Here is a 12,967-nt window from a genome sequence, read left to right as displayed (position 1 = left end):
TTGCTGGAGCGGGTGGTCCGCAAGGAGGTATGGGGGGTGAGGAGTTCCTTGAGGTAGGGAGGGCCAGTTCCATGGATACACTGGTGGGTGAGGACGGAGACCTTGAATTCGATCCTCAGTTCCACGGGGAGCCAGTGTAGTGCTTTAAGGATGGGGGTGATGTGATCATATTTGCGCACCCTCATGACGATCCTAGCAGCGCGGTTCTGAATGACTAAAAGTTGACTGAAAGGTTTTGTGTTGTAGTCGACTAAAACCAGCTTTTGCTACAACTTTCATGGCTCTCTGGATCACATTTTTTTTTAAATCACGGAATTGGATTCCTACATCAGAGTTTTTTTCACAACCAATGTGTACAAGAACAACAGGGAACAACATCTTGAACAAACATTTTTCATTTTATTTTATCAAAAAACAACAAAGAATAGTAAAAAGGTTCTTATTGTGAATGAAAAGAAAATGGTTTTCCCAAAAGTGTGGGCTCTTAACAACTCAAATCTCCACAAAAACGTGCACACCACGGAGCGGACCAACAGTGAAGTGCTTTCAACTGCCCATTCGCTGATCTACTTAAAATGATTCTCAACAGAAAATTACTTTATCGGACGCATTATTACAGTTATGTTTAGAAACAATTCAAACAAAAACCCCACCAGATGTTCAAGTGTGTGCGTGGTTGTGTGTGTGTAATGTGAAGTGTGTCTGTAATGTGAAGTGTGTGCATGTGTTAGCCGTCCTGCTGCTGTACGAAGGGGTTGGGAATGGACTCCATGCCGTCCTGAGGACAGATGAGCACGACGGAGGTTCCTCTGCAGACCACCAGCCCCAGCTGCCGGGTGTCTTCTGTCAGCTTCAGCTGGTCGTCTGGATCTGCATGTACACACACATTATCATTTAACTTCAGATGTAAGGAATGACTTAAGTACACACGTTAGTTTTGGAAAGTGTACCCTATTTAAGACAGCTAACATGTGATTACCAATTGACACAGTATGCATTCAAAATAAAAGTAACTGAAAAGAATAAAAAGTATACATTTCCTGCACAGTTTGTAACTTACCACGCATGTACTCGATTGTGCCGTCAAGCACCAGGTTCAACAGAGGATCGAATCCTTTCAGAACACCGCTGGCTGAGAGGAAACACAGAGTAAAGTTCACATCAGTCAGGATCAATTAAAAGACTTGAGGAGCAGAGGAGTAGAAGTACTTGAGTAAACATATAATTACCAGAGTGTAGGAATACTCTGTTAAAAGTAAAAGTCCTGCATTCAAAATGTTACTCAACTAAAAGTACAAAAGTATCGGCATCAAAATGTACTTAAAAGTAGTCATTGTGCAGATTGGTCCATTTCAGAATAATATATATGATGTGTTTTATAATGATTGATCATTAAAGTGTTCTCAAAGCTGGTAAAGGTGCAGCTAGTTTGAATGACTTTGTATACTGCAGGGTAGCGTGTGAATTTACTCCAGGTGGAACTAAAGTCTGATTTAACACTTGATTATATTTCACATCATTCATCCACATCTGTGAAGTAACTAATACAAATACATGTAGTGGAGTCAAAGTACACCATTTACCTCAGAATTGAAGTGGAGTAGAAGTACAAAGTAGCATACAATGAAAATACTCAAGTAAAGTACAAGTATCTCAAAAGTATAATTAAAATACTTGAGTTAATGCACTTAGTTACTTTACACCTCTGTTTAAGAGAGAAACAAATCACAATCATGAAGCTAATGTTTGCACCGGCTGATTCTGTTAGCATTAGCTCTTCATCACCAGTATTAATGCTCTTACCCTCTCGTCCTCCTTGGAACTTAACACGGATCGGCTTGTCGATGTATTTTGACAAGTCGAAGATGCTCTCCTTCTTCTTCTTTTCTTTATCCTGCAAAAGAAACAGATATAATGTGTTTTTAAGTCACATGTTAGCTTTACTCGGTTAGCCAAGTTAGCAAATGCGACAAAAACGCCCCCCAACTGTCGAGTATGTCATCCACATTACAGGTCATGTTCATCATAACCAATTACTGTCTTAATATTCTCATTATAATATGTAAAAACAGAAAGGTGAAGTTAAGTTTGAATGAAAGCTAACAAAACACGAACTCACCGCCATGTTTCTCTTCTTCTTCTACGGTTTTTATTGCGGACGGCACCCAGCTGTAAAGGTGCATTATCGCCACCTGCTGTACTGGAGGGTGGACCAGAATCATGTACCCCCGCCAAAAATATAAAAGTCTCCCTGATCCAATGTATCATATTTCTTAATCTTAGCAGATACGTTTCTTCCTTATTCCGTCGTCCCCCTACTCCTTTTGGTTGATTTAACTTTGTAATGTTATTATTTTTAAAGAAAAATATAATTATTATGTATTCATTTTTTTTTTTTTTGAAAATTATTTTTTCCAACATTGTAAGGCTAGCCAGCCCAGCAGCCCCACTAAGACCGTAGCTCGGAGGTTTCTGTTGATTTAAAAAATATATTTTTTATGATGTTTTGTATTTTTTTATTTGTATTTTCTTTTTTTTGTAATTGTTTTATTTAGCATTTCTTTGTATTGTTTAAAATTCAACATTTCTTAACCAATCAAAGCGATGAGCAGCTCAGCTGACATCAGTTTCTTAATATTTTGTAAACAAGGGGCAAATTATTGGAATGCATTAATCAATGAATTTGCATTAAGCTATCTAAATTAGATAGATAGATAGCTAGATGGATATATGGATAGAAGGTAAACAAAAGACGTATATCACTAGAGTATCTAAATAATACACAATATAAAGACAATATTGAATGAATTGGAATACTCTAGATTTGACCATTTCTAGCATGTGTTTTTCAAACTGACCTCCTTTTCCTGGTTGCATTTTGTCAGCAGTCAGTCAGGGGGAGATCTATTAATACCAACAGTTGGTATGTGTTGTAAATTAGACGAGGCTCTGTGCAGAAGACCCTCGGTGTGGCTCTGACATGGCCGGCAGAGCCGAGCCTGAGCGGAAACCTCAGAGCTTTAAATTCACACTCTCTGAACAGATAGACAAACTTAAGGAGGAATCTGCTCTACATGTGACTAACTCTACACCTGAAGTGATCCCTGATGCAGTTCTGCAGGTAGAAGGAGAGAGTTTCTATGTGAACCGTCAAAGACTCGCCCTCCAGAGTCCTTACTTCAGGGCTCTGTTTTTTGGCGGCGGCCTAGAAAGCAGCAAAAGGAGAATAGAGATTAAATGTGTGAGTGTGAAGCATTTCAGGGTTTTAATGGACTACAGCAAGACTTCCAAACTAGTTTTGGACAGGGAGAATGTTCTGGGGATCCTTGAGACGGCAGACTTTTTACAATTGGAGCGAGCCAGGCTGCTGTGCTGCAAGTTCCTGGAGCGCGAGCTGCACCTCAGTAACTGTCTGGGGATGATGAGCTACGCCTGGAGCCTGGGCTGCACTCAGCTCCACAGCGCTGCTCGCAATGTGGCGCTCACACACTTCTCTGCTATCACCTCAGAAGAGGACTTCCTGTCCCTGTCTAAGGAGTCCGTAGCAGACCTTATTGCTTGCGATGACCTTGCCATCCATACAGATGATGCAGCCCTGGAGGCCACCCTACGCTGGGTGTCGTTTGACCCCAAAAGAGAGGAACATTTCCTGGAGCTGATTCAGTTAGTGAGGCCGGAGTCGCTCTCTTTACCGTTCATTACTCAACTTTTAGTGAAAATGACGAGCAACGACCCCAGAGCCAAGCTCATCTGCATGCTGAATGAACATTTCCCAGAGTCCTGGTCCATGGGCAGGTCGATGACGAGGACCAGGGCCAGAGAGACCCTCTTTGTTCTGGGAGGACCCCACGATACGGAACAGCAGCCGCTCTATCAGTTCCACCCGCTCAGCGGCCGGTGGCAGAGCTGTCCCCCCCTGCAGAGGAAGAACCTCACACAGTACTCAGTAGCTGCAGTAGGTATGTGAATGATAGTGATGAAGATGAGGGTCCCTGTGAAACTGATGATGGATGAGGGGCTGAATGTGTATTTCTCTTATATGCTATGTGTACATGTATTTATTTCCATGTTCTTTCTTTGTTCTTACACGAAATGCCCTGTGCTGTTGGCTCAGTTCCATGTAAAGCATTGTGAGGATATATGCTGATTATCTCTAAATGGCATTAATGTGTCTACTACTAATTTACATTAGCACTTACTGATCAACAGAGTAGAGCATGTGATTATTTGATATAGGCTATTGATTCAACAGAAAACATGCTATCTCGTTATATATTCCATATTTGTATTCAATTGTATTTATTCCATATTTTATTCAATTTTATTTTTACTATAGGCTATTTTGTATTATTTTAAATATTTTTCTAGTTCTCTATCTGTGTTTTTAATTGTTGTTTTACTTTATGTATAATTCCTCGTACGTGTCAACCTACCTCGTAATAAACCTGTTTCTGATTCTGATTCTGACATTTGGATGATACATCATCAAAATAAGTAATGACCTATACAAAATCGTACTTATTGGACATTAAACATCATTTTCCTAATACAACACTTCTTCATTTTGTTCTGATTCTCTCACAATGTAGGAGACAATGTGGTGGTGACAGGCGGACACTTCAGGGACGTCCTGTGGTTCTGCGTGGACTGGGTCCGGATGTTTGACTGTGGGAACCAGGTCTGGGTGGAGGGTCCCGTCCTGCAGACGGCCCGGCACAGCCACTGCTCCGCGGGTCTGGACTCTGTGCTGTACGTGCTGGGGGGCAGCATGGACGAGGGGCTCCTGGGGGACGTGGAGAGGCTGGTTCTGGGGTCAGAGGAGTGGGAGGAGGTCAGCCCGATGGTGAGAGCCGTGGAGAGGGCCGCCTCTGTGGCTCTGGGCTCCTGCATCTACGTAGCGTGCGGACTGGATGAGAACGGGGAGGTGTACGCGGGGGTTCAGAGGTACAGGGTGAAGGAGGACCAGTGGGACGTGGTCTCATACTCTCCATTTCCACGGTGGGTGAAATGTTTCTCTTTAGTTTAGATTTCTGATTTCTCATACTGTTACACACATTTTTGTTTCCGTTATCCTTGTCTTTCGCTTTTCTTGCTGTTGCTGCTCTGACACCTGAATTCCCCTTTAATTGTTTCCTTCAAAAAGTTTGTTTTATCTTATCTTAAAAGTCTCACAAATGCTCACACATGGGAAGTAGGATTTTATAAATCTTATTTTTCTCACAATGCGTTTTAAATCTTAAAAGTATTGAAAATATATAATAATTAACCAAATGGTTTAATGAAAGAACTAAATCTTGCAATAGTTTCATGCAGATCTGGATAGGGGAACCAACAAAACTCATATATTATATACATTTTTGTTATGTTACACACTAGTTCAACATTTTTACTGCACCAAAACACATATTTTACATTAACACAAACCAATGAGAAAAATCCTCCTAAGTTTAAAGGTGGGGTAGGTAAGTTTGAGAAACCGGCTCGATACACACTTTTTGCTATATTCCATGGAATGCTCTTAACATCCCGATAGCAATGAATATCTGAAGTGCTTTGACAAAAAATCCATACAAAAATATCATCTGTTGAAGCCGTGGCGCTGTGGAAAGCACGACCAATCATCTGAGCCGGCCCGGCTAAAGTAACTGGATGGCCTACCTGCCTGTCAGCCTTCCATCTGTGCACAAACTTATCTCGTGCCCTCATTGGTCATGTGTGCGTTCGTGTGTGTTGGAGGAGGGGCTCTGTAAGGAAGTGGCAGATTTTTTCCGGATGTGTATTTTCAAATTCAAGCGATCTCGAGCCGGTTTATCCAAAATGACCTACCCCACCTTTAAAGGGGCATTTAAAAAATATTTAAAAAATGTAATTTGTCTTAATCTATTGAAACCCTCTTTCCTGACACAGACCAGTATTTCTTAATATGTATTTTGTTTCCAAATAGCTTCTCCTTTCAGCCTTACTTTTCTTTATTTGAACCCTCTGACAGATATGACCTGGTCGCCACAGAGCTCAACGGGGCCCTCTACCTGTTTGGAGGTCAGACGCTGCGTTTTGACGTGGAGACGGACGAGTGGACGGTGCAGGGTGAAGAGTGTCTGGACAGGAAGTTCTTCTGCGGCTGCACCACCGTCAGCGGGCAGATTTACCTGCTGAGCGAGAGGAAGAGCAACAAAGCATTCCCCAACATGGTGCTGATGGACCCGTACATAGACACCTGCCTCGAGGTGGAGGACGCCATCCCCTGCCCGGTGCCCCTCAGAGGCTGCGTCACCATGAGGATGGTCACGTGATGGACACCATGGTGCAAGAACATTTAAAGGTCCCCTATTATACTGTTTTTCATCAATACATTATATAAACAAAACATGTCTCTGAAGTGTTTGGCTCCAAACACCAAACAGATCATTGCAGCATTACCCATAATCCCCTCTGTTTCAGCCCTGTTTCAAAAGTGCTGATTCTCTGTCTGTTAATTTAGATGAAAAATAAGGAGCCCCTCCCTACGCACCTCTGAGAGAGATTTGGTTACAAAGAACTCAATGGTGCTCTAGGAGGAGATTCATGTGATAAGGTGGGGGGGGGGGGGTTACCTTGGTTGCTGATTGGCGAATGGTTACACATGCCAAAAAAAACATATGACATAATAAAGTGGCCGAAATCTGATCAGCTCATTTTCAGACAGGTTTTTATAGAAATGGATCAGGACAAAAAGAGAGAGAATCTTTGTTCCTGAAACTTTCAGAATCTCTTTCCACAGAGGGGACACATGTTGATGTAGAAGAGACATGAAGAAGAGGGGACACAGGTTGATGTAGAAGAGACATGAAGAAGAGGATTTTGCATAATAGGTGACCTTTAAGGGCTGTACAATTTCTAGAAATGTGATCAAAAATGGGGCAAAGCCTGCGAGCTAGTTCAGGCAGTCAACTCGAGCACCAGTCATACATTAACACGTGACGCACCTCGTCCCTCTTACAACCAACCAAACACATTCTCCTAAACATGCCGCTCTATTTAAGCTGCCGGGTCTTCCTGCCTCTGCCTCGCTATGCTGCTGCTGCTGTATTCACTACTTGCTACTGCTGCGTTCATGTTCATGTTCCTGCTGCTGTGTTTCATGTTGCTGCTGCTCGCCTGCCCCACCACCACCCCAGCTTCCACCTGTAGGCTCGGGGGATAGTTATCTAATCATCACTCAATGTTCTTTGTAAATCTGTGGAGTGATGAGGCCCGAGCTTAGATGCCAAACTCAAACTATATGCTGCTTCTAATAAACCAACACATTTTCACTCCCAACTCGGCCTATGTTGACATTATGTCAGGGTCCCTGTCGCCACTTTCCAACACAAGGGGGGGGGGGGGGGGGGGGGGCTTCAGCGTTGAGTTTCAACTATCAGGGAGTCCCATTGACTTGCATAGAGCTCCCTGAACGTTGGTAATAGAGGAGTTTAGATCGCGGCAAAATGCTCTCCGCAGATCCATTCTCACAGCGTTTATCAACCTTTTTCATACTCAATATCAAGCCACACTTATTGTATTTACTTCTTTATGTTAATTGAATAATGTCGGACTTTTGTTGCCGTCAGTTATGGGGAGAGTAGGGGCTCAGAAAACTGAAATCTGTATTTTTTTCATCGTTTTTTCCTTCTAATTTTGTATTATTTTCTAAACCACACACTGTTATTTACTCAACAATAACACATAATTATCCTTGTGTTTATTTATTTGTTTGATTGTATAATGTCGGACTTTCGGAGTCCGTCAAGACCGAGGGTCGGAGCAGCTCATAGTAGTTGCTTAAAGGCCATGTAATGCATCTAACACAGGTGTTTTTTAACATGTAGTTTAGATATCACCAGAATAAAAATAAATAAAAATGTTTAAAGTTTGGTCATAATTAAATGACATATACGTTAAAAACCGATGTTGGTTCCGAAGTTTGCCGAGTACGCCCCCGATCACTCCCGAACGAGCGGTGACGTCACACGTGGCAAACATTGCCATTTGATCAAATCAGTCCAAATGGCAAGCAACGCGACAACTTCAGACAGCGACAGCGAGAGCGATCATTCAAGCTCAGATTCGGTGGGTTATCTGGATTCAGTTACAGAAGTAGAGAGTGAACCAGCTAGCCTTTCACTTCAAGGCATCTTGCCTTATCAGTACGAGCCTCCTGCCCGGCAATCGAACAACGAGGCAGAAACTTGTGAAAGAGAAGCGGATTCCGCAGCCGGCGAGACTCGAGTCGGCAATACTGAATGGTAAATTCTGTTTTATTTAATTTGACCTGCACTAAATGTCGATCTTAATTTGTCATCTGTTCCTCACACGTCCGGCAGATATATATATTTTTTTTAATGTTATGTACAATATTCTGGTGTACATGTCAATGCTGTGAAAGCATGCCCACTGCAGATTAATGTGTATGCTGCAGAGAGATCTGGCAGGTGATGGAACAAATAGACAGTTTGCAACCTACTGACCAGATAGCAGAGTCCTGCATCGGGTCGGGTATCCGCGGGTGACCCGCAAAAAAGGTGATTTGCGGGTGGTATTTTTTCAAACGCTTTTTTCCGGGTTCGCTTCTGGGTAAAACAAAGATGATGCGGGTCCGGTTGCGGGTGTTGCATAATAAATATATTTAAACAATAATAATTTAGTTTAATGTTTAAATCCTCAGACCTCTCCTCCGCGGGACCGAGCATAATCATAACCTCTGCAGCGCATCTATCTGCTGCTGAGCGCACCACATTCTGAATGGCTGAGGTGAAGCTCTCTAGCGGAGAATACACCATTTTCAATAACTCTTCTTCAAGAGCGAAATCCAACGTCTGGGAGGCTTTTGGTGTCAACCTAGATGGAGAAAATAAACAACATCCCAGGCTTTTTGAGCCAAATATGCAACTGCGTGTGTTAATAATTGCACGTTGTCACTGCTTATATATATGCGGGGTCGGGTCGGGTTGCGGTAAAAAGGTAAAAATAATAAAGATATTCAGACGTAATTCATTTTTGGCCTTACTTATTTCACTTCAACTTTTATATATTTCAGTCACTAGGCAAGTTCACTGTACTCTGGTGACATTTAGCTCAAGCTGGCATAACACCTGTAGTAACTTAATTCTGACCCGAGTTTTGTGCACAATCTTCCAGCACCCATGATCAATGTTTATAGCAATCAGGAAACATTCACAGCTCACAACTACACATCGCTTCCCCATCATGAATTGTTAGATAAAAAAAGTTTAGCGAGGTCCGGTTACACATATGTTGAGCGAAAATAGCGGAAGGATACAAAACAAACAATCCAGACGAGGCTGGTGTTTGCCACGTGTGACGTCACACAGCTGGGTTAATGGCTGGCAAGCTTTTCGCTACCGGAGCGGAATAACACGGGAAAGTGGCACACATTTCATGTTATTTGGGGGGTATTTATGGAAAGAATCATTGATGTTGATATGTCAAATGAAGCAGTGGAAAGTGATGAAGCGATTTATTAACACAGAATAACATTTATTTTGGACATTACATGGACTTTAAGAGAATTTTACACCCGGAAGTAAGTATTCTCTCCGCTTTGCTCAAACCCCGTGATAGTCCTCAAGCTCTGTGATTTGGATGTTTGAGTGTGCGCCGAGGGTTACGCCGAGCGTCAAACAACACTTTGAAATGGGATGGAACCACGGCAGACTATCAAAAACAGGGACCCTGACATAACGTCAACATAGGCCGAGAATGTGTTGAATAAACATATTAAGAAACACGTGAGTTGTCTGACTGAACTGCAAATGAGAGCTGCAGGAATGAGTCCTAAAACCCGGGAATGAGTCAGCATTTAACCTCTGCTGGTCCCCTTATCTTGAAGTCAACGTTTTTTTCAACGTGCTTTTGGTTTGACACCTGTAATAAGGTCTATGGTCAACAGAAGCTGAAAATATTTCCACTCTTTGTTCTACAACATAAAATATGTCAGTAAATAGACTAAACACCCCACTGGTGAATGTCTGAAGCTTCTATGAGTCTTAAAAACTAGCAGTTGCTAAAAAATGGCTAAACGGGAAAACTGAAATCACGCCAACCATTAGCCACCTTCAGTTTAGCAGTGGTGATGAAAAATCCTGTGATTCAGATACTTTATAGATTACGATACCTTTTCACTTGCGGAGATTGTCTTTGTGCTTAACATGTGGAGATTATCCTGCTGAACAAAAATATAAAAGTATCATTAACCTTTGTTTGGCACAGATCTTATTATCTACAATATTCCAAAATCCAATGGAAAAATCCATAACTTTTTGTTGAGGGAGCCTTTTGCGATGCTCACTTCCTGGTTGCCTTACGAAAATAAGTCTTCACAGCAGCACACTATGGACAACTCTATGAAATATCTTAATTGCACTTGGCAAATTAATTGGTAAAATATAAGATATCTGAATGAAGTATGGTCATGCTTACGATAAGTCCCAGCCTAAATGCTCATTAAAACATTTGAAAAACCCTTGAATAAAACTTAAAACTGAATTTAAAAGTGCCTTCAGAGCTTATTAATAGCATATAGTATATTGGGATCTAATTCAATCAATCAATCAATGTTTATTTATATAGCCCAATATCACAAATGTTACATTTGTCTCAGTGGACTTCAAAGTTTGTACAGAATATCAGTATGACAATATGACACCCTCTGTCCTTAGACCCTCACATCGTACAAGGAAACACTTCCAGAGAAAACCCACAGTTTAAAGGGGAACATGGGAGAAACCTCAGGGAGAGCAACAGAGGAGGGATCCCTCTCCCAGGACGGACAGATGTGCAATCGATGCTGTGTGTAAATAAAAAAGATAATACATTTGCAACATAGGTAGACCAAATGTTTGGAAATGCATGTGTCTATAATAAGAAGATGAATCCACGAGGATGTCAACAATCCTGTGGGAGCCATCAGGGAAGTAGTGTGATGAGAGTCAGAGGACCACAGTGACAGGTTCAGCCACGACTCGAAGTCCAGGACTCAGATCAGGACTCAGGATCCCGGCGTAGATATGTACATTTGCTAAAACAACGAAAATGTAAGAGATTTTAAAAGTGTCTTTAAGAACATTTGCCGGAAATGTTTTAAAAGAGGTCATGATTTGGGTGAAATATAACATTTTTAAAAAGCAATTTTATAAAGAATATATTGCAATGAAATGAAAACAGAAGTGCTGATTTACTTAATAGAAGTCTTTTAATACAACGGGCCATACAATCAACAAAGCATCAATGTGCACTGATAAGAGAACAGTCAAGTGTTACCGTCATGGAAGCATAACATTTCCCCTGGTTTTAATATAATATCTATTTTTAATTTTAATAAAATCTAGTGTGGGTTATACAACCTGTGCCTGATCATTCATTACCTTAACAGCTGTTTAAGGTAATGAATGATGATTATTTCTCTGTGCTGTTAGTATATGTATATTTCACTGTGTTTAAATACATGTGGACTTTAAATGACCTCTATTTTCTAGTTAAGTAGTCAAATCCCATTGCAGTCGTATCCAAATATGCCTTCAGCTTTTATAAAAAACATTGCATCTTTACATTTTATAAAGCATTTGACCTTTGTAGAAACTTTTCACTAATGCCCATCTGATTGCATACATGTCATGGCTTACTTTCGATTCACTACCAGCCTCACTAACATTTAAAGCAAAACATTTAAACTATTTATTGTGTAAAAAGCAGCTCAGAGAATCCTACTAACACACAGAACTTGTCACAAAAAAGTGTAAAAAACAGCAGCCAAGGCACAACAAACTAAAGTCCAGCAGAGCAAACCTTAACACAACTTTTGTTTAACAATCATGCTGCTAAAGGCATCATTTATTTTAAGACACGGGGAGTGATACGTTCTTTGTGCACTAGGGGGCGCCAAATCTCTTCTAAGAAATCGTCTTAAGGGGGGCCACTGCTGCGCTTCAAGGATGTCAACGTGACATGAAGGCCCTGGACATTGCGACGGACAACTGGGAGAGGCTGGCGGAGGACCGGACGAAGTGGCGCCAGCAGCTGCGCGAAGGTGGTGACAGACTTGACAAAGACTGGATTCGTGGACTTGCTCAAAAACGTGGACATACTGTATCTCTCTGATTGCACTGTACAATCTCTTGTAGATTTATTTGCCAATGTTAATTCTACCTTTTTTAGGTTCATATCAGTTTGTAGTGTCTCTACTGGGACATGTCTCCATGCTTTAATGTTCAAAAAGCACAATAGGGCCCCTTTAACTGACAAAATAAAATCCTATAACAGAAGAATATCTTTATCATCGTTAAGCAACTATTGCAAGAGCGTTTAGCTAATCTTCTTTACGTAACAACATATGAGTTACCTGTTGCGCAAGTGGTTCATAGAAAATAGACATAAAATGGCTTATCAACATATTTACTACAGTCAATATTCTTAATAGTCTTTATAAAATCAAACATATCGTCTACATCGACACAAAGCTGTGGGAGCGAATTATTATTCAATTCCGCTCTTAATAAAACATATTAGGTTAAACCAGTTTGATTTTGTGTGGAAAAAAACTACTTTTCCTTGATAAAGAAAGATAAGTCTAATAACTTGTATCCTTTCGCATTGACAAAAAAGTAATATAATACAATAACATGTATGCTTTCTTTTTATCAGAATCCCTGTATAGAGTGCCACTGTGACACGTCCTAAAACCCGGAAGTAAGTTAGCATGTTACCACTTCCGGTTCCTTCGACAAAAACCAATGCAAGTTCTCCGTAGGATTTTGGAAAATAGCTGGAAATAAGGTCTGTGGTTGAAACAAATTGAAGAGACGGATCACATTCTGTTCAGCAGGATAATATCCACATGATAATATCCACATAATATCCCACCTCGGCCGCCACTGCGTCAGGCCGTTGTGTCCTTGGGCAAGACACTTTACCCGCATTTGCTCCTGTGGGT

At 41.2% G+C, this 12,967-nt stretch overlaps 2 protein-coding genes across 3 annotated transcripts; one reads left to right on the top strand and one right to left on the bottom strand.

Moving 5' to 3' along the window:
- Positions 1-379: 379 nt before the first annotated feature.
- Positions 380-2,200, bottom strand: lsm7 (LSM7 homolog, U6 small nuclear RNA and mRNA degradation associated). Its single transcript, XM_079674885.1, has 4 exons — positions 2,120-2,200; positions 1,804-1,894; positions 1,061-1,132; positions 380-870 (listed from the first exon to the last, which is right to left on the bottom strand). The coding sequence occupies exons 1-4, from the start codon at positions 2,123-2,125 to the stop codon at positions 728-730; spliced, it is 312 nt and encodes a 103-aa protein (XP_079531011.1). The 5' UTR covers positions 2,126-2,200; the 3' UTR covers positions 380-727.
- Positions 2,201-2,916: 716 nt separating this feature from the next.
- LOC307035494 (kelch-like protein 23) lies at positions 2,917-7,340 on the top strand. 2 transcript variants are annotated; one of them, XR_013807121.1, is made up of 4 exons: positions 2,917-3,959; positions 4,590-4,998; positions 5,990-6,771; positions 6,809-7,340. XR_013807121.1 is itself a non-coding variant. In XM_079674868.1 (3 exons), exons 1-3 carry the CDS (start codon positions 2,981-2,983, stop codon positions 6,291-6,293), a joined length of 1,692 nt encoding a protein of 563 aa, XP_079530994.1. In that variant the 5' UTR covers positions 2,917-2,980; the 3' UTR covers positions 6,294-7,340. The 2 variants fall into 2 exon arrangements, 1 of the variants encoding a protein (XP_079530994.1); XM_079674868.1 differs by having other exon boundaries at positions 5,990-7,340.
- Positions 7,341-12,967: the final 5,627 nt, after the last annotated feature.

Source organism: Notothenia rossii (assembly GCF_949606895.1).
Source record: "Notothenia rossii genome assembly, chromosome: 1".
In the NCBI taxonomy this organism is placed as follows: Eukaryota; Metazoa; Chordata; class Actinopteri; order Perciformes; family Nototheniidae; genus Notothenia; species Notothenia rossii.
This window is presented reverse-complemented; position numbering and strand designations above follow the sequence as displayed.

Bases quoted from the DNA above. Each gene is read 5' to 3' on its own strand.
- lsm7 (XM_079674885.1), bottom strand. The intron at 1,133-1,803 runs GTAAGAGCATTA...GTTTCCTCTCAG, and splicing joins GTTCCAAGGAGGACGAGAGG to CCAGCGGTGTTCTGAAAGGA. The intron at 871-1,060 runs GTAAGTTACAAA...GTGTACATGCAG, and splicing joins CACAATCGAGTACATGCGTG to ATCCAGACGACCAGCTGAAG.
- LOC307035494 (XM_079674868.1), top strand. From the start codon at position 2,981: ATGGCCGGCAGAGCCGAGCCTGAGCGGAAACCTCAGAGCTTTAAATTC. The intron at 3,960-4,589 runs GTATGTGAATGA...CTCACAATGTAG, and splicing joins GTACTCAGTAGCTGCAGTAG to GAGACAATGTGGTGGTGACA. The intron at 4,999-5,989 runs GTGGGTGAAATG...ACCCTCTGACAG, and splicing joins TCATACTCTCCATTTCCACG to ATATGACCTGGTCGCCACAG.